The sequence below is a fragment of the Vulpes vulpes genome, chromosome 12, assembly GCF_048418805.1.
Source record: "Vulpes vulpes isolate BD-2025 chromosome 12, VulVul3, whole genome shotgun sequence".
NCBI lineage: Eukaryota > Metazoa > Chordata > Mammalia > Carnivora > Canidae > Vulpes > Vulpes vulpes.
Genome location: NC_132791.1, coordinates 95040861 through 95066862, shown reverse-complemented (window position 1 = coordinate 95066862; position 26002 = coordinate 95040861). Strand labels below are relative to the sequence as shown.

At 43.1% G+C, this 26002-nt stretch overlaps 1 protein-coding gene across 3 annotated transcripts in view; it reads right to left on the bottom strand.

Annotated features, from left to right (window-relative positions):
- Window positions 1–3132: 3132 nt before the first annotated feature.
- F13A1 (coagulation factor XIII A chain) overlaps window positions 3133–26002 on the bottom strand; it is a 407954-nt gene continuing 385084 nt past the window's right edge. For all 3 annotated transcript variants that reach the window (XM_072729187.1, XM_025987488.2, XM_072729186.1), the window contains 3 exons: window positions 25439–25599; window positions 11516–11652; window positions 3133–4835 (listed from right to left, as the gene is read on the bottom strand). In XM_072729187.1, the coding sequence (XP_072585288.1) occupies window positions 4682–4835; window positions 11516–11652; window positions 25439–25599 (452 nt within the window). In that variant the 3' untranslated portion in view covers window positions 3133–4681. The remainder of the gene's footprint in view (window positions 4836–11515; window positions 11653–25438; window positions 25600–26002) is intronic.

Here is a 26002-nt window from a genome sequence, read left to right as displayed (position 1 = left end):
TATGGAGATGATTTGAAGAGACAAGAAGTGAAAGCTACCAGTCTCTCAAGGCCTGGGCTTTAGAACTGGTAGCATTGTCTCTACCACATTCCTTCAATCGAAGCAGTCACAGAGACTGCCTAGAGTTGAGGAGTGGGAAGGTGGAGTGGTGGCAACAATTTAATGGTATTCTATAATCTATGCCCTTTTGGTAACAAATTCTAAGTCTGATTGTAATTATTTTTCATGCTATATTTTTCCACTTTCTAAACTTGCTCAAACCAAAAAGAAGAGGAAAGAATCCTTTTTGTGTTATAGGTGCTTGCTTTTTACTAATAGGAAATAGTCATTAGGACCCCTTATCTGTGAATTAGTTTCAGGCTGGTGAAACATTGCTTAGATAATTACTTAAGCCCTAGAACAATGATTAGTGTGAAAATTAATGGGATCCCATTAATTGTATCAGTAGCAAGCTGACCATGCATCTTTTTAAAAATGGCCATTGTCTTTAGAGATAAAAAATGCTTAGTGTAACTCCTGGCACTTGAGGTAAGCACAACTCCTAGTTACTCATCCTGCTGCAATAGAGGTCTTTGTTTTTTCTTCTCATTTATTCATGTTTTTGTTCTTAATAGAGTGATTTCTGACAGATACACTCAAAAGATGTCTTTGTTGTGTTGTTTTCATTCTTCTATCGAGACTAAGAAGGTAAAACTGAGTCCAGCCCAGTTCAGTCAAAGTGCTGAAAATGGAAGGAAACACTTGTCCTAAGGTAGGAAGAAGTGTCTGTAGAAGCAGTTGGCTCTCTTGGGTACTGAGAGAGAGCTTTGCCTTCAAGACAGAAATGAAAATGGCCCTAGGAATAAGATCCTAGTCTTCATCAGTCTCTGGGAACGGTAATTACTTGGTTGCTCAAATTCCAACTTTAAGGAGATTGTCACATACTTGTATCAGTCTTTGAAATGGACAGCTCCCCTTGACATGCTACCTTTCTCACTTCGTATCTACTTGTATCTACATTTCATATCCCATTCCTAGACCCCAGTGTGGCCGTGTTCCCAATCTTATACCTTCCTCACTGACCTGAGTCAGTCAGTCACTGACCCATCCTCTCTTGGCCTCTTCCCTCCTTGACCCACACACTATAGTTTTTAGTTCTGATCCAGTTTATTTTTTATTAGCAGTCTCTAATTAGCCTTTCACCACAATGCAGGGCAGAAGGCACAAATTCTCATTCTTGGAAGTGCTCCAGCTCTGACCCATACCTGCACTTCTGTGACTGAGATCTCTGTAGATACCTTACGAATGATCTCATGAGTCATTATAGTGAATATGGAGAGCCCTGACTCTTCTTGCTGGACACTGACCATCTTGCCATGCAGTTCTCCAGAAAGGTCATGCTCTTTCTTTTCTCTAGGCTGTTACATGAGCTCTTCTTTGTCAAATGATATCTATCTTACTTCCTGTTCTTTTTTGCATGATTCAATTTAAATTTCTTTTCTATTATTGGAGATACTAAGGGAGGCTTTTTCAGGTATTTTTTTGTCTTTATTCCCATGGTATGCTGGGCATCCCTCTATTAACATAGTATCACCTTGTACCTTATCTATTTATATATCCTGTTGCTTCCTCTGGATGTGAGTTCTTTCTGGGTAGGGACCATAAGACTTTTCATTGTTGAATTCCTAGAATCTAGTATGATGCCTAATGTTCAATAAATACTTGTTGAATTCATGCTTGCACAATTAATTAATTAATTAATGCATGAATAATTCAATAGATGGAGGGGATAAAGAGTGGATAGGTGGTTGCAAGGCTATCTGGCTGTCTGGCTGGTAGAAGGATGGATGGATGGTAGACAGAAATGAATGAATGGATGGTTGGGTTGGTTGACTACTAACTTAATATTGGAAGGATTTTCATAAATGATGACTTTATATCTGGAATTTTGTGACTTTGCCAACAAGACTGGCAACTCCATTTCCTTTCATATTCTTATTATAAATTTGTACATATTTTTGTTGTTATACTGCAGCTTTATGAAGAGCCTTGAAGTTGATTTTAATTCAATATTCTTAAAAACTTTGAGAGACAAAAGATTTCAGGGTTGATTTCACTGCTGGCTCCCATCCACAGCTTGATTTGCCATGATGCATGGCTTCCTAGACCTTTTGAGGTTCTTTATCAACTAGCTGGAAGTTTGCTTTTACTTCTTTTACAAGGTTAATGAAGTGAAATTACTTGGAAAAAATATATGTATATACATATTCATAAATCTCTTTCCATCTCTATCTGTCATCTATCTACCTATCTCATTGTCTATCATCTATGTACTTTTGTAGATAGTTTTGCATGTGTTGTTGTTAAGTTTTGCTTCATATATCCCCAGAAGAATCTTGTAGAAATGTAAGTATTATTACCTTTCTTTGATGATTGGAGCTATAAACACAAAGATTTGTTCAGAACCATAGAGTAGAGGACAAGCAGAGGCAGAAACTGGAATTCAGAGTCCCTGGTGCTGAGATTCATTACTTGTTACCACTGATAAAATGATTTTTAGAGCCACAGCATTATTATACAGTGTAGAATCCCAGCTGTCAGAGGGGATGGGCTGGCTCTTAGGCATGATGAATAGGTTTTATTTTGAGTGCCAACTCTAAATCAGTTGGTAATAGCTGCCTGGTGTACTGTGTTGAGGAGAATTCTGAGGCCCTATCTGAGCGGCAGTTGTTCAGTGGTATTGCCATGAATGTAGGATCTCCCATACACACTTGCCATGTATTTTCCATCCCTGTTCTAAGACCACAAAATGTTTTCATTGTGATAGGTATCCACGCTAGTTGGTCTACTGATGAACTATAATGATTTGTGAGATCATTCATGAAGTATCTGCAGAGCTTTTGCAGTTTCTGGAAGCTGTTTTTGAACTAAATATATATACACTTCCTCCTTTGATGAATGTAGTTAGTAAAATGTAAAGAGAGCAGTGAAGATAGCTAACTGTGCATGAGTACCTATTAAAGTCATTTCCTTTAAAGGGAAAATGCTTGCTTTCCTAGCCAGGGTGGGTCATCTACTGCTAAGGAAGGCTGGTTTCTTGAGCACCTGTGCTTTGTAGTGTGTTGTAATAAAAATTAAAAGTGTTCACTTCTATGCAGATGCAAACACAATCACATTAACTTTATTTGAAGCTTTGATTACATTCTAGTTAATAAGGATATACTACATTAAGCCAGTTTAATAGTATAGCAAAATGCATTTCATTTTAAAATTGAGTATTGGAAGGCTTGGCAAATGCTGGAATTATTAATTACTTAATGAAATTAGGTATGATGCACATAAGGAGGTGACCACCCACCCTCATGGATCCCTGGTGCCCAGAACCAACTCAAGGGCTTAGAAATGTGGTTATGTAGATCAGAAAATTCCATTCTAGCTTTTTCCACTTTGTTTTTGTTTTCTCTAAGAATCATACCCAAGGCATATCGATAGATAATTTTGATCATAAATCAGCCTTGCAAATAGCAGGTAGCCTTGGCTGTTGGAACCTTGTCAACATCCTCTGTCATCCCGTCTGTGTTAGCGCTGGCTACTTGCACCATGGAGTCCATATTACCTCTTAGTATCTGAGTCTGGAGCTGAGGTCTCAACATGAGTGATATGGAGGACAATAGGGAATTAGTGGCTGCCCATCGTTCCACATGTCTGGCTACTAAATCTGCCAGATTCTCCAACTCACAGGGCTTTTCTATCTCTAAAAAGGTACCTGGGCTGGCATCATTGTATGAAAGAGAGGATCCCAGAGAGACAGATGAAGTATAATCACTAATAATAAAGAGACTAATTCTTCATTTTTCCTGTCCCATGTCAGCCTTGTTACTTTCGAGTCCTGTGGCCCCAAAAGTATTAGAGTAAAGGATATTGGTTCCTGCTGATCAGGCCACAGTGTGACACCTCCTATAGAACACACCATAAAACTACATTATTTAATAGATCTGAGTATTGCACCTGCTATCTTATCTCCTCTTAGGTGATTAAGTTTCCCACAAATGCAATTTGTTAATATGGGGCCACATCTTCTCACAAGGTAAATCTGTGAAATTTGGCAGGCAGTTGCTTTGCCGCAGGTGCAAGATGAAAGATCTTGCCCTGGCTTTGCCAAGAAGAAAAATGATGTTGTTCTCAATATTTGGGAAAAATATTCTGACCCTAGAGCATAGACCCTGATTCCAAAAAAAGGGGAATAGAATTCTAGGGCCCAAATCATGTGCTTCTCTCCCTTTTGGGGAGTATATTACCTCCAAAAGGCTGAGTGGGAGATCAGAGTCTTGTTTTACATGAGGCCAGGTATTGAGCAAATCCCCTTGTTAAGGAAAGTCCTCTGATATTTGGAGCTGCAGCCATTTGTGATGATAAATGATGACTTTTACTCTTATGAGCTATGAGAACTTAATTAGAGCTTAATTAAAGCTAATGCTCAGAATCCTTGGAAGGTGGAATGATTAAAAACTAACTTCCATGTTGAATAGTCACACCGAAAAGTAGTTTTTGAAATATGTGGCATCTTCACTGTGGGGCCCTGTGTAGTCCTGGCTGGGTCTTCACAACTAAGATAAAGCAAGAGCTATTTTTTGCATTAGAATTTCCTTGGCCAAGACTACAAGAAGCCCACTGCCCAGGTTCAACTCAGCCCCCTATGCATTTATGCAGAAGGTCGTCTCTGAATCTGCAAATTCAGCTCGCCATACACGTGTCTCAGGGAGTTACTCGTCATGCTGGCTATCAGCTTCCGAGGGCCAGACACCCAGGGTCGACACACTTCTTCCCATTGTATGGTGGCACTGGGCTGGATTTCACTGAAAGGATGGAAAGGAGAGGAAAGGTTTTACTCTCCAGAGAGGCAGATCCAATTCCCCACCTTGATTAGGAAGCAGTGAGAACCCCTGCCTGAGTCACATGCTTTCTTTCTCTCAGTTGATTGTAGTTAGAATAGAGATGTGCCAGTTCCTTCCACTTGGATGCATCAACTACTGGCCACCCAGTAGATGTGATGCAGCTGATGTGTGGTGAAGTTGGGCTAAGCCTTCCACCAGCCATGAGTCAACTGAAGTCTAGCTTGTCCCCTACCCTCCACAGTAGCCTCATGGATGTGACTGGTCTCTCTTGGCTCATTTTGGGCCACTCTGGTTCCCTCCTGGATTAGACTCCTATCTGAATCCTCAGTTGCCTTTCCTGAGGTCCTGATATTCTAATTAGTTCTTGCCAATCCCCTTGGGATAGACCTTGTTCCCAGGCCCAAGATCTGGAACATAACCCTATCTTCTGCCAAATGATGGAGTATTTGTATGTTCTATAATTCATAATCCTGTTTAACCACCAAATTGGGTTCCTTTGCCCATGCACCTTTTTGCGACTCACTTGTCTCTATCCTGATAACAGGACTGGCCTCTAATGGTTCTGGTATTCTTCTCTTCCTCTGCAGCCTATACTCTGAGGTTTTCCTAAGATTCATGGGCAAGCTGACTCCTACTGAATGACTGAGATCAATCAGGGTTGGGAATGTTAAGGCTTCTCTGGAGTGCTTCACTTATATCACTCTATGGAAGCTTCAAGAGGAAGTTACGTGCAAGTTTTACATGCATGATAGTCCCTTGAGGCAAGTATTATGTGAGACACTGAATAGTTAAGAAAAATGGAGGGATAAACAAATGAAGCAGTTTTTCTAAGATCACGCAGTTGTGAACCAGGAGAGATGAGATTTGGACCCAGGTAGTTCTGATTCCCAAATCCATGCTCTTTCTACCACTGTATGCTGTGTTTCACACTATAGACTCCATGAAGATGACTTTTCTGGCCATTGTGCTTGCTTTGTTTTTAATAAGCAGGATGCCCTTTTATTCAGTACTAAGAGCTTCTTGCAGTGTTGTTTGTGGAGGATTCCTGGTCTCTGCTCTCTGATCTGCAGGGAGGGCATGTGCTAGGTGGCCTTGCGGGGGATTCTGGGCTAGTGCTTCTCTGGGAGGGCATTAGGTAGATGAAGGGAGACCATAATGAGTGTCTGAGACAGAAAGGGACCTGTTTTCATGGGATTGTTGAGGCACAGCTCATCAGAATTAGAAAGGACTTAGGAATCACTTAGTCCAGCTACCTCATTTACAAGCGAGGAAGTTGAGATCCTAAGGAGGCTTATGGAATCTTCCATGGTCACCGCCTGATGGCCCAGCCATGGAAGAATAAAGATGTGCTGGGGGACATGAAGATTATGTTCATGCTCAGAAATGAGGAACATGCTGTGTAGAGGAATTCTGTGAATACGTCCCTTGTGGAGGGCACTTCCTACAAGTACTGTGGAGGGACTGAGGGACCAAAGGAGCTGGGGGTGTTGTAGCTCCAGGCTGGGGTGCTGTTAGGAGTGGTTACAAGGAAGGGGAACTGCCAGAGAAAGTCTGGAGTGATTCACAGTCCTCAGTCTTTGGGTGCCAGGGCCATAGAGATCACTTTACTTATTTTTACTTATTTATTTTTAGAGATTTTATTTATTTATTCATGAGAGACAGAGAGAGACAGAGACATAGGCAGAGGGAGAATCAAGGTCCCTGCAGGGAGTCTAATTTGGGACTCAATCTTTTGGTCCTGGGATCACACCCTGAGCCGAAGGCAGATGCTCAACCACTGAGCCACTCAGGCATCCCACGCATTACTTTAAACAACAGCCAAAGTGTAGGGAGAAATACAGGGCTATATACCTGTGCTTGACCTATTCTATGTAAAGTTAGAACCCAGAATTTCCTCAAATAGAGCTAAAACAATATGTATTTTAGCTGTCCATGGGTGTATGTCCTCTGAGATAGGGAGGGGAAATGCCCCAAATCTTAGAAATCTAGACACTGTATTGAAATCCCTTTCAAACTCTTATACCTATGCCCAGTGAATTGGAAAAGGCATCTAAAGCCTTGGGGACTCCTGTCTGTGGAACTGCTCCAGACATTGACACGGTCACTGCTGGTCTAAATGTCTCCATTAATTTGGTACTTACTAATTCTTTTCTTTATAAATTTCTTCTGTTCTTTATAAATGTGGTTCTGTAAATTATTTTTGTCCATTATATAAAGGCCAAATTGGGTGAAAAGCACACACACATAACCTATATAGGTATTTTTCAAACTCAGTAAATTGATTTTATGATTCAAGGTTTGAAAAACATTGACCTCACCATGGGTTTCCTCACCTATAAAAGGCAGACACTATAGAATTTTGAATAGACTGTGGAGAGCGTGGGGTGAATTTCTATTTGTACACATTTAGGAGCATGGTAAAATATAGCAAGTGCCAAGTGTTGTTTAGATATGTATCACTGTCGTTGCTCTAATTATGATTATTACCACAATCATCTTTGTGGTTGTTGCTTCCTCTGCCTGAACTCTCTGCAAAGCAACTAGGAATGTAAGTTCCTCCTGCCTGTTTGCAGAGAAACAATTCTCTATCCTTAATTTACAGTGATTAATTCAACATGAATACATGTTTTAAGACATTTATTTCTCAAGAGCTGGGTTATTTTTGCTCTGATCCATTCATTCTTTCTTCCCTGGTTTCCCCAAGTGATCAATCAGAAACACTTTGCAAAATAGTTGTCTTAAGGATCTGGCCTGGGGCCATGTAATGCAGGTGACTACTTCAAATAGAAACTATAATCCCTGAGCTTCATTTGATATTGGCTCTTACTCATAAACTTGGCCCCACAATGATATTCATACATTCATCTCATACGTGTATAGATGTCTACTCAAGAGCATCACGCAAAGATACTCATGCGTGAAGATATACATGCATATCTAAGTATGCATTGACTTATAGAGAAATATGTACAGAAAGAGGAAAGAATCACTCACCCATATTGCTAAGTGGAGTGATACTGGAATAATCCTATTTGCCTGGGGATAGATGTTGTGATAAATGGTTCTCAGTTAATGTGCTGAGCTATCAAGATACGCTGGCCATTTATCATCTTGAATGCATGCAGGCAAATGGGATTATTATTACAATAAACTGCAACTATCTATGGGTTGTTCTCCATGTGTCTAGCCCTCAGCTTCTGTCCTACTTGAGAAACTCAAAATTTAAAACAAAATCACAAAGTCAGGGAACTTTTCCTCTTGGAATAACTTACTGAACCTGATCATTTTTTAAAGAGATAAATGAATCTAGAAGATGAATTATTTGATGTTCTGGAATTATCAAGTGCAGAAACTTGAAAGCTGAGAGTCTGTGGGGGCAGCACATTCAAGCATCTGAGATAGGTGGGAGGTGGTGGCAGAAGGCAGGAAGGTAAAGCATCTCGGAGCACAGTTGGCTCATCCCCTGAGCAAGGAGTGAAACATCACTGCTTTCCTCATTTCTAGTTCAATTCCCTGTTCTCTAGCTCCTTCTTTCCAGGCCCCCTGCTTTGTGTTTGATACCCCTTGCCTTCTAGGGCCCTGGCAGGATTGTGGGTGAATATGTGGGGGTAGCAAGTCCCTTGACTATTCAAGATGTGTATCCTGGGAAGGAATTCAGTCTTGTGAATGATTCTGCTTCTACACAATTGCTCTTTTTAAGGGTCCAAGTTGTTATATGGATCTGCCACTCTGAGATCAGATCTTGGCAGCCAAGGGTACCCTGGATGCTTGTAATTATCTGACAATATGGACGTGGGTGCTGGCTGGCTCAGGTCTTGGATTCAAATGTGTGTGCTAGAGTCAGGAGAGACAGAGAAAGTAGTAGTTATCGTCAAAGTCCTGAGCCCACCCTAGATAGCAAATATTTTCTCTCTCAAGTTCTTTCCAATTTTTGACAGTCTCCGAGAAATAAAGCTACCCCTTGTATTGGAGAAGTCCACCCCCTGGATCTGGATTCTTATAAGAGATTGAGAACCTCACTTTCTGTCTGTTACCTATTTGACATAGACCAAAGTGTTGGACGTAACTACCTTAAGGAAGAGTGTGGGCGGGGAATTTGCCTTGTGTCCATGTAAGGACTGGGCTCTTCCATCCTTTCCATGATTCCCTCCAATTCTCCCTATCCCAATGTCAGATATTAACAATAAGCCCCTGTACACTCAACCCACTTGGAGTGCCATGCCTCCCAAATGGTGGGCCCTTGCACCATGTGAGGACTAACCTTTCTTCTAACACAGATTGTCTCTTTTGATGCATTGGCTTGTGATCAAGGTGGGATTTTTGGCACAGCCAAAGTGTACAGGTAGTAGGAGGTTCCAATACCCTCAGATGAAGCTTCTGGGGTTACCATTTGAGAAGGAAAAATTGGATGCAGCGGGGGGTTGTTTTGAAGAAGAAACGTGTTTCACTTTGCCTGAGTGATTCTCGCATCTGATTCGAGTGGGAAGGTGCGAGAAGGGGTGAGTGAGGCTGTCGTTTATGACGAAAGCAGGGCTATCACTGCTGACCTCTCCCTCTCACTAAGGATGATTTCTAATTTAATTCTTTTTTTCTTGCAACTTTCCTATTAGCACAGGAAGGGTTATGTTTTGTGCTTGCATTTTTTAAAAAGCACTCGAATTATTTTCTCTGTTGTTTATGGTATTCACTGGCAGCAGGAGTCTCTTAGACAATGGGATTGCAGAAGCTGTGAGCACTGTAATTTGAAAGAAATGCAGAAAGCACTTAGTGGGCAAATTGTTCTTTAAAGACATCCCATAAGGGGTGAAGTAGGCTTTGGCCTGGTCCCACAGATTCAGAGGGGGTAGCTTCCAGAAAGGGCAATAGGGAGATTCCTAACATAGCTGGTCATCCAGCATTTTCTGCAGCCCATCCACCTCCCCTTCTATGTTTCAGAAGTTCACCCCCACAGGAAATATGCTAGATTGATTGATGCTGACAGGGATTTATTTGTGGTAGAAATGAAAGTATTAAGCCTCAAAGATTGGGATCCATTCTGGGTGTCACACTTTAAGGAGCGCAATGACAAACTAGAGTATGTGGGGGAGGAGGGGAAGCTAAAGACACATTAGAGGTCAGGAGAGGTATAGAGAAGATGTGACAGTTGTTTGCAAACATTTGCAAGGCACCAGACGGAAAAGAGATGAGCTTTATCCTGTGCTGATCCAAATGGCAGAATTAGGATCTCTGGGTGGGATCAAAAGGTATGCCTGGGCGGCTCAGCAGTTGAGCATCTGTCTTTGACTCAGGTTGTGATCCCAGGTCCTGGAATCAAGTCCCACAATGGGCTCCCTCCTCCCAGGGGGGAGCCTGCTTCTCCCTCTGCCTATGTCTCTGCCTCTCTCTCTCTGTGTCTCTCATGAATAAACAAAAATATTTTTAAAATGGTAGAATTGTTTTCTAACAAGGAGAGCTACCTAACTGTGGAATGGGCTATCTTGCTGGGTGACACTCTTTGTCAGCAGAAGTCACAGAAGCTAGGAAAATGCAGGGCACAATGTGATGGCGCTAGGTGTGGAGGAAGCAGTCTCATTCATATTATCACAGAGCCTGAAGCAGTCGTTGGTCCCCTAAATAGAGAACCAAGTTTGCAAGTCTTTAGGCTCCTCTTTTTTTTTTTTTTAAAGATTTTATTTATTTATTCATGAGAAACAGAGAGAGAGAGAGAGAAGCAGAGACACAGGCAGAGGGAGAAGCAGGCTCCATGAAGGGACCCCGATGCGGGACTCGATCCTGGGTCTCCAGGATCATGCCCTGGGCTGAAGGTGGTGCTAAACTGCTGAGCCACCCAGGGTGCCCCAGGCTCCTCTTTATTCTCCTGAAAACAACAGTTGTAGAATGCTTGTGTCAGGGAAATCTGGGAGGCAGGGCTGGGAGAAAGCCCTTGATAAGGGATATCTTTTAGCATACTGCCTGACACATTGTAGGTACTCCATGGACGTTAGTAGAATTGACACCTGAGGAGATAGTGCAGTAGAATACTTGAAACTCAGTTTCCTTTATTTTTTTAAAAGATTTTATTTATTTATTTGAGAGAGAGAGAGAGAGAGAGAGAGAGCAAGCATAAGAGAGAGAGAAAGAGCATAAGAGAGAGACAAGCATGAGTGAGGGGGAAAAGGACCTGGAAGCAGGCTCCCTGCTGAGTGGGGATCTTGACTTGCGACTCCATCCCTAGGATCGCAAGGACCCTAGGATCATGACCTGAGCCAAAGGCAGACACATAACTGACTGAGCCACCCAGACACCCTTGAATCTGAGTTTCTGAATCAGCTTCCCTGAGTCTGAATTTGGGTACCTCTCTCTTGTAAGCTATGAAACTTGGGGCAAACCAGTCCACCTCTCAAGCCTCTGCTACCCAAAGGGAGATGATAATGGTACCTACCTCATTAGGGTGGTTTTAATGATTAAATGATGGAAGTGCCAGTCAAACCAACCTTACTTTTACCCCAGGACTCCTAGAAATGGCCAATAAGAAGGCGGCAGCTTCACAGACATGTTCATTGGGTGTTAGATGTAAGTTTGGAAAAGACAGAGAACACTAAGTCTTCCCACAATCCCACATCACTTGTCACCTTCTCAGTCCCCACTGAGATGTTCCTTACCGGAACATCTTCCTCATTGGCTTTATCACTCCAGGACCATCCAGGTGTATCCACACATTCCGCAGAGTTTCTTTCAGGGGATTGGTGAACTCAACTGTCACCACCATGTCAGAACCAACCATCTTGGCGCCACGGACCTAAGAGAAGTTGGCGGGGGGGGGGGGGGGGGAGAATGCAGCTCATTAGCAGTGCATAAAACCTTTTCTGTTCTCCTGTGTCCTCAGCCATTTTCACTTTTGCTGGTTTAACAGAATGGTTATTTTTTTGGCGAAGGAACCAGTGTGATGAGGATAGCTGATTGCTTTGACTGGGGGATACCTATTGAGACAAAGATGGAAAATTACTAATTAGAATCACACTCTTTTCCTCATTATAAAAACCACCCTAATTAGAGCTCAGGTTAATAGCCATGACCACCAGCTGCTCTTTATCAGCAGGAGGTGGAAGTGCATTTGGTGTAGCAACACATTTCCGTGGTGAGGGTGGCCAGGCAAACTCTGCTTCTGGACAGGACTCAAATTTTCTGCCAGGATACGGGGGATTCCTGAGTTCAAGAGGAAGAGAATGCTCCAGGGGGCCTGAGCCTTCTTACTTTTAGTCACACTAGAAAGAAAAATATGGCCCTCATTAGGCCAATGAGGGAGTATCACCGTGGAACTTGAAGAAAAGGAATCTGAACACTAAAATAGGCAGAAAAAAAAAAACCAAAAACCCTTCTCATCTGCAGTTACATCTGAGTCCAGGAGAATGTAAGGCTGTTTGTTGGCTAGTTTATCTATGACAAGTCTCAGAAATATCGGGTATTTGGCAAAGCATCTCATGAGGCGGCCAGAGTTCAATGTCAATTCAGCACTTAACTAGTAGTGGGGCCTTGGGTGACCTACTCAACTTTTTTGAGATTCAGGTTTCCTGTCTCAGAGACTGGACTGACGTTCCTATGGGGTCATCGATGTGAAATGCTAATATTATTTACTCTTAGACTGTGTATACTAGGTGCCAGGAATGGTAGGTATGCTTTCTCCACACCACACAATGAGCTGGAAAACAGCCACGTGACTATGGGTTTTTTGTTTGTTTGTTTTGGAGCTATGTGTGCTGGCTGGATGGATCTGTATAGGCTTGACATAACTTGGGAACAAGATAATAATAATAGTTCTTACCTCATAAGAAAAAGGTAGAATGGGATAATGCACATAAAGCAACAAACACACTGTAGGGCACAAGGCAAAAGCTCCATACTTGATAGCTCATACTGTGCTTGGAATAGCAGAGCTCAAGGTAGTTTGTTTTACTCATCTTATATTTTAGTGCACTTTCAACTCCCGTATCTAGCCAGCGCCCAGCAAATAAGTACTTGTGAAATTAGATGAACTGCTTAATTATGGAATTTCTTGACTGAGTTTCCCATGTAACAACTCAGCCATTATCATACCCTATTTCTTTAAGCAGAATATACTGTAGAAAAAAATCAGATTGAAGTGAGCCTTTGTTATGAACAGAGGCAAAGAGGAAGGACAATTCCCAGAGAAAAAGTCTCTCACTTACTGATTACAGTAAAGAATAAATCTTTATGGCTTTACCCTTTAAGACACAGTTTGCGTCTAAATTTATGTCTGTGGGATTTTAAAAATCTATGAGAAAAGTGAAAATTGCAGCCAATTCTCCTTGTTTATTACATTCAAATTAATGTCTGCTGGGTGGTATGGGGGCAGCACAGGGGTCAGAGGGATCAGGGGTGGAGCAGACAATGATCGTGGTGGTGACTGCAGCAGGTGTCACCAAGAGAGCATGGATCATATGCCAAGCAGTGTGTCCAGTGCTTCACCGGTGGTCTTCAGCCTTCCATGCACACAGAGCCCACTGGGAAACTTTAAAATCATGGAGGTCTAGGCCCACTCCCAAGCAATTAATTCAGAATCTCAGGCAGAGCCTATAATAAGTTTAGTTTAAGCACTCCTGCTGATTTCTAGGAACCAACTTAGAAAACTGCTCCCCAGTTGAAAATCTTTGATGCAGACAAAACATTTTAGAAGACAGGCTGAAATTTTCACTTTCTTCCCAGATGTCCTGACTCCATCGATATAGATGTTAGAAGTACAGAAGTGCATTATTAGAATACTCTGAATACTCTTGGTTTAAATTTTTTTTTTATTTATGACAGTCACAGAGAGAGGGAGAGAGAGAGAGAGAGAGAGAGAGAGGCAGAGACATAGGCAGGGGGAGAAGGAGGCTCCATGCACCGGGAGCCCAATGTGGGATTCGATCCCTGGTCTCCAGGATCGCGCCCTGGGCCAAAGGCAGGCGCCAAACCGCTGCACCACCCAGGGATCCCCGTACTCTTGGTTTAATTCTCAAGTGTGGCCAACATATTTTTCCTAAGTTGGAAAAAAATTTCAGAACACTTTCAGATTTTTAAAAATATAAGATAATGTTTGCAAAAACTGTCTGAAATGGAGAAAGTAGGGGCTGCTTCAGAGATGCTATTGGTAAAAAAAGTCTGATCACTTTAGTTTCAGAGGGGGAAATATTTTGGAATCATCTACTGTCTTCATGGAATGCTATTACAAGTAGGGACAGAAGCCCTTTATATATATATATATATACGTAAAAAAAAAAATCTAGTAATAGCTACTGACCCTTCCCCAACACAGATACACACAGTGACAAATACAAGACACATACACATCTCACGTATGGCTTTAGGGGATTCATTACAGAGTCCGAAGTCTATTGATGGCCTCCTCCCACCCATGGGCTCCAGCTGAAGAGTCATTTCCATATGGCAAGACTAGCTCAACAGAAAGATTCCAGGTCACTTTTGACACTGCTGGGGAAACTTAATGTTTGAAAGGCTGGCCCCTGTGCTTAGCCCTTCATGGGTGGGCTTTAGATCTGGCCATGATTTGAAGATTAAGCCTTCTCACATAACTTCATGCATCATGCCTAACCAGTTTCGGTTTAGATGTTATTTTTGCATCGAGCTGCTGCCATGGGCATGTAAATACTTGCCCGGGCTTCCCCGATCCTGAGCGGGCAGGAGGCCGGGGAGAGGTGGGGGGCTGAGAAGAGAGGTCTCTTCTCACGTTGTAGAGTGTTGCTTTTGCAGTTGACAAAGACTCAGTTTCCCTTTCCTGACATGCATCTCCTGCACCCAGAATGTAAATTCCCCTTGCCTGACTACTGAGATGATAACGAACCCCAAAGACTCAAACCAAACCAAGTATAGAAGCCTGCCTAACCTTTAACATCACTGTTTTCTGTTTAGGGAAATTAAGTGGAGATATTTTCCTCCCTTCTTTTGAGGAAAATGGAACGTACACATAGTATTTTCACAGTATGTGTTGACTTAAGTGAGGCACCTTGCTGTGATACCTGCCAAATGCTGAGAAGACCATCGTGATGAAAATGCCCAAATCCAATTCTTTAAGGAATCTGCACTGTTCCCTTCTCTTTAATGCTGTAAAAATAATTCATATCATTGTAGTTCTGTTTCTGATTGTCTCGCTCTTATAAAAAGTTAAATAGAGGGATCCTTGAGCAATCCAGAGAAGATTCGTTCAGGAAGAAACTTTTCTGTGTACTCCAGAGAAGAGCCAGACAAAAGACTAAAGTGTGGGTCATCCTTCATGACATCAAAATCTCTTCCACGTGTTTGATGGCCCTAATTGTTTTCAGGATCCCATTTAAAATATCTGGTTTTAAGTACTGACATGAAATATGATGCTTTTCCAAGTTAAACAGCATTCACCAATATGGACATACCAAGTTCCTGTCCTTTATACTACTTCCCGATAATGAGTCACTGTTTTGATTCTCTTTTGAAAGAGAAAGTTACTGGTGGGTGCACATGCACATACATGTAAACTTTTGGAAGCAATTACTTTTTAGGAAATCACACGATCTCTCCCGTGGAGTATATGCTTTATAATATGCGTAACCGTGTTCAATACTGAAACTGAAATGAAGGAAAAAGTTTGAGAAAGAATGAATTTCAGTGGCAATATAACTCACACAATTTATTATTTCACCTCGTGGCCCTTACTTCAAGTGCCATTAATAATGTATTACATGTATTACTGGAAAATAAATTTTTTTTCTTATTTCTTATTTGTGAACTGTGCTCACCAGCACCACCACTGCTTCTAGCTAACTCACTTGGTTTAGCATTTACTACATAAAACGAATGGTTTTTTGGTCGTCAGGCGATGTTCTAAGTCTGCACTGTCTAATACGGTCACCACAGGTGGCTATTTGAATTTAAATTAATTAAATTAGATTAAATTAAATTAAATTAAATTAAAAATTCGCTCCTTAATTATACTAGCTACATTTCAGGTACGCAATAACTCTCTGTGATTAGTGGCTATTATATTGGACTGTGTAGGTTTAGAATATTCCCATAATCACGGGAAGTTCTATTGGACAGTGCTGTTACGTGATTTACTTATATTGACTATTTAATCCTCATAACCCTATGAGGTAGACACTATGAGTCTTCATTTTACAGAGGAAACTGAGGCGCAGAGAAGTAATTTGTTCAAGTTCATGTGGATAATAAATAGGGGAAGTGAGATTAAATGCAGACAATCTGGTGCCAGAGTCATTGCTTAACCACACCCCCCACACGGACTCTGATTAGTAACCGTGATAATAGCACCTCACATTATTTTTAGCATTTCCTTAGTAATGCAGGCATTCTGCTCATGTTTTACTTACGTTATCTTGTTTCATCAGCCCTCCTTATGGGCTCAGGGGCAAACATTTTCATTATCTTCATTCAATTGATATCAATCTGACACTTGGAAGGTAATCAAAGGACCCAAGTTACAGAGCTAGTAAACTAGAAGAACCCAGATACAAATTTAGGTCTTTCCAACTCCAAAACATTCCTCTTTAAACACTACAGACACTGTCATCTCTGACAGCAGAGAGGCAAAAATAGTAACTTTTTTTTTTTTTGATGAAAATAGCTTCTTTATTTTCTGAAATCGACTGAAGAAATCATTCACAGTATTACCTTATGTTATACCACTAAACTTCCAGGTAAGCGCAACGATTATAACTTGACCCCGAACAAAATTTGAAAATATATGTGTAACCCAACTCTTTGTTTCCGACCTCATGGGGGAAAGAATCCAATTCCTACACCAGAGTAAAATGTGACAAGGTAGCCTTGGGACCTTGATATATTACTCAACGATAATAGGATTTTCTATTTAAGGTAAAGATAGAAATATCGTTTTTAAAAATAACCAGTAACCCAAACTGAGTGGGATCATATGAAGGTAGATAAGATTAATTATTTTTGATGCTTTAATTTGTGACTGTGTTTCTTTTTTAAGATTAAAAAACAACAAACGGGAAATATATAGAGAAAATTATATTCTAGGCGCCCCAGTTAGCAATGATTTCTCATTTTCATTCTCAAATACAGGTTGTTCGGTAGCTGTGCTGAGCAGGGAGCTGCAAATGCACACTTTGTAGTGGCAGGGCTCACAGACATCCTCTAGGACATGCTCTTCTGGCTGATGCAGCACATTCAGTGCCTGCTCCTCTGTGACAAACAAAGCAAGTAAAGTCACGGCTGGTGATGCCCCACCTGGGACCCTTTGGGGATACACAGGCTTCACCTGCTCAGAACCCCTCAAGATGGGTCCCCATAGACTGATGTATTTGTTTATCTCCACAGATTGATAAAACAGTGCCAAGGGCACAAGTGCAGTGGCTGGGCCACAATGAGTGACCATAGCTGGGGACTCGGAGGGAGCACTGGACTCAGGGGTCAAGATCAGGGGCTGCCGCTGCATGGCCTTGGGCCAAGTCATCTGAACTCTCTGGGCTTTGATTCCCCGTGCCATTATTGGGAGGATTCAATGAGATATTATGTGTGAAATCACCTGGCCGAGCGTCTCAATCATGGCATTTATTGAATATAAATGCACCTGATGTTTAAAGGGAGAATATTATGTTGCCAGCATGAGCATGAGAACCTCCTCACCCGTAAGTTCTCCTGTGCAGAGTGATGTGGATACGGTTTCTCAGGTAATGGAGTAAAGAGCCACCAGGAGAGGAGCTGCCAGCCTCCACCCACACTGGAAAGAGAAGTGGAAAAGCCCAGGTCCCCACGCCCTGTCCCAGCCTCCCTGGTGACCTATGGTCCTGGTGATCCAGACATGCGACCCAAGGGAGGCTGGAAGAGACAAACATACTTGCTTGGACACACAGGAGGGAAAAATGGGTCAGGGTTCAGGGGACGGTTAGAACACAGAGTCTTTGTTCTCATTTTTTTTTTTTTCCCTGGCTGGAAAGTCTCAGATGTGTAGGCTGTCACAGAACAAAATGAAACTGCAGGTAAGTCTCACAGTTTACCCAGTGGCTGTCATTGGGGCGCTCCTTCCCCAAGTGGCTTCCCGGTTTTACCTTCCCCTCCAGGATAGAGGCCTATGAATTGGGATGCTGGGGGAGCAGGGCTCAGGCTCTCTCCCCAGCACCCTTCTGCCTCGCTCTGCCCTGGTTTAGCCTGCGGCTCCGGGGGCATGAGCAGAGGGGGAACGAAGAGGATTCGACACTTAACCTCAGTTAGAGGGTGAGCTCCGGTTAAAAACAGCTGATGTGTCTCAAGTCAGAGCAGATGTGAATGTGACACCGGTGCTGGGGTTTATCTGGGTAAGTTATGCAGGGGCACCTCTTTTTCAGGGTGGATGCTGCTCCCCGCATGGTGTGGCAAGTACTGAGTGGGTTGGATTTGGTCCCCCTTCTGCATCCCCCACTCCCAGGCTGCAGTCTGCAGCAGTGCAGGTGTAGGCCCCGAGGAAGGTCTTGGCACACCCCGGGGAGGGGATGGGTGGGGGGGTGCGGTGGGGATGTTTCCTGTGTGACCTGTGTTATCCTCAAGGCTGCAAGCCCACAGTGCTGGGGCCCCTGCCAGTCAGTGCTAGTCCTGCTGGACACTCTGCCTGTTGATGTCTGTGAATCACCTCCCTTCGTAGGCTTTATATATATGTGTATATATATATATATATATAATGGAATATTACTCAGCCAAAACAAAAAAGAACAAAAGAACAAAATTTTGCTATTTTGTGGCACTGCAGAGCCCACCCACGCGAGAACAGAGCGGCAGCCCTTCTGGAGCTGACCTAGGGCAGGCACTGCTAGAAGGAAAATCAGCAGTTTCTCCCCATTTCAGAGAAAAAGTCAATAAAAATGTTCTCGGTGTTGAGTTTTTCTCTGGTGATTTTTTTTTTTTTTAAGCACTTGCTACAACTTATTTACAAAGTGGGCACCAAATGACTATTTGTTGAGTGAATTGAATACATGGTTGTATAAAAGAGTGAGTGGCTAAAAGGGAAGAATCAAAGGGAAGAAAACTCTTTCAGCCAACAGAACAAATCAGCAAGGAGCACATGCATGCTATCATCTTGCTCATGCTGCTCTTGGCCAACACCTACACCGGTGGGGCCTGGGCCTACCTCGGGGTGGGGGAGCAGTGAGGCATGTCAAAATGCTATTAAAAAAAAGCTCAGAAACAGTCAATTGTTCTCATTTTAAATGTTTAAAAGATTTTTTCTTAATTTTAAATTAAAAAAATTTAAATTTTCCTCATTTTAAATGTTTTAAAAGATTAAAAAAAATTTTTTTTAAAAAGTTAAAAATGTTTTTCTCATTTTAAATGTCTAAAAGATTTTTTAAATTTTTTAATTTTTTTCAATTTCAGTTTTAAATTTTTTAAATTTAAATTTTTAAGTTTTAATTTTTTTATTTAAAATTTTAAAAAAATGTGTGCTCTTGGTTGTAATTTAAATTTATCTTAAATTTTTAGTTTTCGTTCTAATTCCAATGAGTTAACACATGGTGTGATATTAATTTCAGGTTTACAACAATTCACACATCACCCAGTGCTCATCTCAATAGGTCTCCTTAATCCCCTTCACCTATTTCACCCATCCCCCCACCCACCTTACCTCTGGTCACCAGCAGTTTGTTCTCTTGAGTTAAGAGACTGTTTCTAGGTTTGTCTCTCTCTTGCTTTTCCCCCTTTGTTCTGTTTCTTAAATTGCACATATGAGTGAAATCATATGGTATTTGTCTTTCTCTGATTTATTTCACTCATATTTTCTAGCTCCATCCATGTCATTGCAAATGGCAAGATTTCCTTCTTTTTCATGGCTGAATAATATTTCATCGTATACACATACGTACACCCCTCCCCCCCCCACACACGTGTCTTCTTTATCCATTCATCAGTCGATGGACACCTGGGCTGCTTCCATATCTTGCTCATCGTAAATCATGCTGCTATAAATACAGGGATCATGGTTGTGATTTTCTTTTTTTTAAAGATTTTATTTATTTATGATAGTCACAGAGAGAGAGAGAGAGAGAGAGAGGCAGAGACACAGGCAGAGGGAGAAGCAGGCTCCATGCAGGGAGCCCGACATGGGATTCGATCCCAGGTCTCCAAGATCACGCCCTGGGCCAAAGGCAGGCGCCAAACTGCTGCGCCACCCAGGGATCCCTGTAATTTTCTTAATCACACATGTAGAAAGTGGTTATGTTTTCTCCTAGCGAAATTGTCCCTAGTTTCTATGAGAAAATTAGTTCCATCACTATTTTGTGATGTTCTGCAAAGGCTGTAGGATGTGTTCTATGTGATAATGCTAATGAGCTGTTTTAGAATGACACTTGGAAGAGTTTATTTCTCAGGTACTGAATGGAGGTCATCTGAGAGACACGTGAATGCCTCTTCTCTTTCAGTCTCATGGGCATTTGAGAGTGGTCTCCCTCTCACGAACATTCCACAGAGAACAGTGCACACACTGCACACCCTGTGGTCAGAGTTGCCACCAGGTGAGGTTATGTTCGCTATAGGCCAGAGGGCCACATGCTACCCTGAGCAATCCTCAGGGGTGTGCCTGCTGGTTTCTCAGGCATGGATGGGACCAGGCAGGGAGGGAGGCAGGGGACATTCATTACCAGGTCCTGGTATGGGCTAAGCATTCTCACAAGCATCACTGATGCTAATGCTCACAACTTTGAGTTTTGCATATGATTGTACTGAAGGATAAGAATAATTATTAGTGTGTTACTCATTCTGAAAAAGGGGACACAGAGGTTCAAAGAGAGGGTGTGTGTGAGACATACAGAGAGAGAGGAAGAAAGAGGAGGGAGAGGAGGGAGGAAAGAAAGAAAGATGGTGGCCAGGCACAAGTGGTCAAGTATGTACTAGGATTACCGTAGGTTCTTTATGGGGATTATTTCAGTGATCCCTCCTGGAAACCTAACAAGGCCAGTACTCTTACTGGATCCATCTTACGTAGGAGGAGGTTGAATAATGATCCTGAAGCAGCCCATGTAGGATTATGAGCTCAGGAGATCCAACTCTAGCCACTATGTTCCTCTTCTCTGCAGTAGGGACTCTCGGTGTCCCTCCTGGTGTTCTCACTCTAGTTGGCTAGAGGACCTGACAACTGAAACCTTCACTGCTAACTGAGAAGGGGAGAAACCCACCAGAAGACCGTTCCCATGTTATATGCCACAGATTGCAGGCAAGCCAGTCTCTAGCCTGGAGACCAGTCAGAGTCTCTCTGTGCCTCCATCCTCTCCAAAAAAAGTAGCTGTTCACTAAAAATCAAAATGGAGAAGTCTTTTCTTGACTCTTACAACGATTAACACATGAGAAAAACTCTGTGTCTGATTTTAATAAAACATACTTTTCTCATCAAAATATTTTGATAGCACAAATAAAGAGAGGCGTGTTCATTAAAGTTTAATGAGTGTCTCTCTCTCTGCCATTTTCCACATGAAGATCATCCACTATGACTCATGCATGGTGAGTGCTGAGAATAGTTAACTGGGAGCACAATTTAACCAAGTCCCAATCTTTGTTTTCACAGGGACAAATGCGGAACCAGACAGGGTCCATTAGGATGGAAATACGTGTCCGATGACCCTAACTGCTTTGGTTGACAGTGACATGGGTTCAGACATGAGGGCTCAATATTGCTCCAAGCTGACCGTTATTTGCTCTAAAAGAGGAGCAAGTTTAGGACAGCAGCACACTGGCTGTCAGGCCACTCCAGTAGGCTTAGGCTGGGGACTCCCGGAAGAGGGCAGTGCCTTGGACAGAGGTTTATCTTCACTAATCTCCTGGTGCCAGCCTCGACTCCAGCCGGGGAAGGCTTTTTCGCTCTTTCCACAAGCTGTCTATCTCTCTCCTTGCCCTGGCTCCCACTTGCTCCTAGCTCTGGAGTGGTCTCTGCGCCCATGTCTGCAGCTTGAGATGTTATCCATTCACTGAGGATCATCTATTGTTCTGCCAACTTGAGTTGTGATGCCTCAACCTGATGTGATCTCTCTTCCCTGAAAAAGCCACACTTTCCATGGGAGTTCCCACGTGAGAGCATTATAGCCTTGGGGTTATCTGCATGGACTTCTGGTCAGAAAGACTCCAGTCCTCCCCTGACCAGCACATGATCACAGGCAAGTCGTTCATGGACAGAATAGTGACCATACTAACAACGGCCTCCACATGCTCGGTGTTGACTATCAGGCATTAGGTATCCATCAGCTCATTAGATACTCACAACAATCTATGAGGTGAGTATGGCAATTTTGCAGATGAGAAAACAGTTGCTATGAGAGATTCAGTGATGTGTCCAGGCTCATACACGCGAGAAAGCGGGCTTTGACCTCAGGGCGTTTGGTCCCAGAGCCCATGTCTCGACTGCGATGCTACCATCCACTCTGTTTTCTCATCTGTAAAATGGGAACTCCAATAATACCCACCTCTAGGATGGTCATGAGGCTTAACTAAGAAAATTCAAGAGAAGTACAATAATCCTGATCTCAATGGCTCCTAGTTGCCGTCATTGTCATCACCACGTGCTGGTCTCATGCCTCTCCTGCCCCAAAATGAACGGGCGGGATGGTCGTGTCCTCTTAACCCTTCATCTCTCACGTGGGGTCATCCTGTGCCCAGCACATTCATCACAGTGACCAGCACAGAGAGAGGGTCTGTCTGCTGTGGGCCTGACCCAGGCTCAAAGAGATTGACAGACGGTTCTAACGTCTTCCTAGAATTTGAGGACATGGGTCCCAGGTAACTGTGGACCTCTGAGCCATTGGGCTTCTGTGCTTTCATGGCCTTTACCCCCTTGCCAACTCCTGCTTTAGACAAGTCATTCAACCCTTCTCCCTGAGGTTTTCTGAGCAAAAGTTGATTACACCCTTTTCTTTCTTCTTTTTTCTCTCTTTCCCCTTCCCTCCCCTTCCATCCCCTGCCCTCCTCTCCTCTCTGCTCTCTCCTCCTATCCCTTCTTCCTTCCCCAGTTCTATCCCCTTCCTCCCTTCTCCTTCCTCCTCTGCTTCTCTCTCTTTCCTCTTCTCTCCTCTCTCCCTCTTTCCTCCCATCTTCTACCCTCCCCCTCTCTTCTCCTCCTCCTTCCCATTTCCCTCCCCTTCTCTTCCGCACCCCTCTTTCCTCCTCTCTCCCACTCCTCTTCTCTCCTCCCTCCATCCTTTCCCTCCCCTCCTCTTCTCTCCCACCATTTCCTTCTTCTCTTCTCTCTCCTCTCCTCTACCATCTTCCCTTTTCTCTCCCCTCCCTTTTATCTTCTCCTTTTCCTCTCCCCTGTTCTCCTTTCCTTCATTTTCTCTCTGTCTTCTTTTCCTCTCTCAGTCACTCTCAGGAAGATCATATCTCCAGTAGGCCAAGCAGCATCTCAGGAGCTCAGCCCAGGAGCCAGAGTTTCTGGACTCAGAGCCCCTCACAGCTCGGTGCCATCCAAGTGGCTTTTAGGGTGTGAGGTGCTTTATCCAGGAGCACCTCTTCCCTCCTTTGGATTTAGTTCATTCTTGGGGGTGGTCTGATTAATGAGGTTAGTGATTTAGGAGCAGCTGAGGTGAGGATGCTCCTGCCTCCTTTCCTGAATAAACAGTACTGGGCAGAAGCCAAGGTTTCCATTTCACTCAGGCTGGAGTTCTGCTCAAATGACCCTACTTCTAAATAAGTTTCCTCCAGGAACAACATCCTCCATACTTTTACGGAAATAAAAATAAAAAAAGAAACAACAACATAACTTTTAAAGGACAGTTCCCCTTCCCAGGTTACTCAATTTGTGTGGCAGAGGGCATTTCCATTCTGCCCCCAGAGGATTTTCACTGCTCCTTAAGTAAATCCAGAAGACAACCAACAAATAATCCTTCACATCAATAATGTCTAAAAGATGAAAAGTATTAGTTGCCTTTATACATTTGGTTTATTGTCAGTGGTGCAATTAAATTCTACCTTATGCTGTGGCTTGAGCATCCCGTAGCTTGGAGGGGCTGTCTCCTGGCCCCTTCAGAGGGACAGGTCATTGGTTCATAATGAAGTGGAGCATGCAGGCCCTGCCTCAGGTGGGGCAGGTCTCCCAGGGAGCACCTGTCATTGTTTGGGGGAGGCTGGTTACAGTACCAGCACCTTACACTACTGAATTCTCACAGCGCTACTGGCCCCTCTGGAGGAGTCCTATGCTACCTTCTACTTGCAGTTGTTTCCTGTTCTGCCAGCAGACCCTGCACGACCTAATTTTTCAATTATCCTCTAAGGCCTGTTATGGGATGGTGCTGTGATGGGCCGTGGGCGGTGCCTGAGAGGGAAGCCCTTGTGATGACTTAAGCCTTTCTCAAAATGAAGGACCTGGGCTCTTTGTCTCAATGGGCACGACTTGTCTGTGTTTGGGTGAGCCTCGGCCTGGGATGACTCATTACACGGTAGTCAAGTGCCATCTGCACAGTGCTAGGCCCATTGACAGCTGCCCTGCTGAATGCCACACAGCAGTCATTAGCTTTACAAATGATTCACAGCAAATGATTCTTAACACCCAAGGCTTACTGTCCCTCTACCCGTGTCACCTCATTTAAAACATGCTCAACTTGGTAAACTTTGATTGTCACTTTAGAAGAATGAAGCTTAAGATCTATGCTAATACTTTGGGAAACAAAGTTCTCCAGCAACTTGGGAAGGCCTCTAATTCCTGATTAAGGCTGACATAAGGTGTCATACCCCAAGGACATGGATGGAGGCCTGGGTTTCTGCTCACAGGACAGGAAGGTGTCTCAGGGTGTGGCTACCCATGTTGTCAATGGTCCTGAAAAGAGGGAGCCAACAGGTTGCCATAGTTGGCTTTCATTTCCATCCATCCTCAGCCCTCTTCTGCCAAGTTTCTTTGAACCATTTGGCTAAAGATTTCTTGTGGTAAATGGAGAGACAACATTAAAACTACTAGCCAAATGGGCAAAATAATGTATGGTGATAGATGTCAGAAAGGTGATTATCTTGGTGATGGGGGGAAAGAGTTATTGGCTGGAAAAGGCATGAGGGAACTTTCTGGAGTGTTGGGAATCCTCTATGTCTTCATCTGTCTGGTGGTTGCAAGGTGTAGACACATATAAAAACTCACTGTCACCAAGCTGACATCTCAATGTGTACATCCTACTGTATACAGTTATATCTCAATGAACAACAGTCCCAAATGCAGGTGGGAGATTATTCCAGTGGTTTCCATTTCATGACATGCCTGACCCACTTTACTCTGGAAACACTGAAATTCTATCTGTATCCATTACACATCCTTATCTTCCTCCCCAAGTATGTTTATACCCACAGGTTATATTTATATCTGCAGCCACATCTATATATTTAAATCTGGAGAGGAGAGAAAAGTGTTATATGTGTGTGTCTATATATAGGGCAGTTTACTTCTTTCAAAGAACAGGAGGATCTTAGCTCCCCCTCCCTTTTTTTGAGCAGGACACACATTCATACACACACACACACACACACACGCACACACACACGCATATGCACACACACTCAGCCTGGGTGTCTAATCAACAACTTGCCTTTCTTTCTCTCTTGCCTGAGATGGTAAAACTGACCTTGATGATGAGCTGGGGGATCGTCAGCACAGTGGACTTCTGCTTGGCCAGAATATCCTTGGACTCGTTGACACGCGCTGTGACAAAGAAGTGCAGGTATGCTTGCTCTAGCAGCTGGCCCATGTACTCGCCCGCTCTGATCAGCACCTCCTCTCTCTTGACTGGCAGGAAGAGAAACAAACACACAGGGCATTAGGACTTGGTTTAGATCTGCTTGATTTTGTTCGAGTGCCCCATGTTTTCCACAGAAGCTCAGCATCCACCAGAAGCACAGCAAAGGTGAAGGGCGAATGGAACAGACTCAATCCACAACAAAGTCTTCTGCTTCTTGGGTAAAACAAGAATGTGCTAGAAATTTAATATTCAGTAAAGCCTTACTAGAGAAAATGTGTCAATTCTTTCCAAACAGTGCTTTTGCTGTTGTGAAAATGCAAAAGCCATGACAGAGATGTTTAAAATCAAGGACCGAGAGGTTTTAACCTGTGGCTGCTTTGAGTTGACCGGGGACAATTCCAAGATGCCAGATATGGAACAGTGAGACTCAAGGCCAGCAGTCCATGTGCC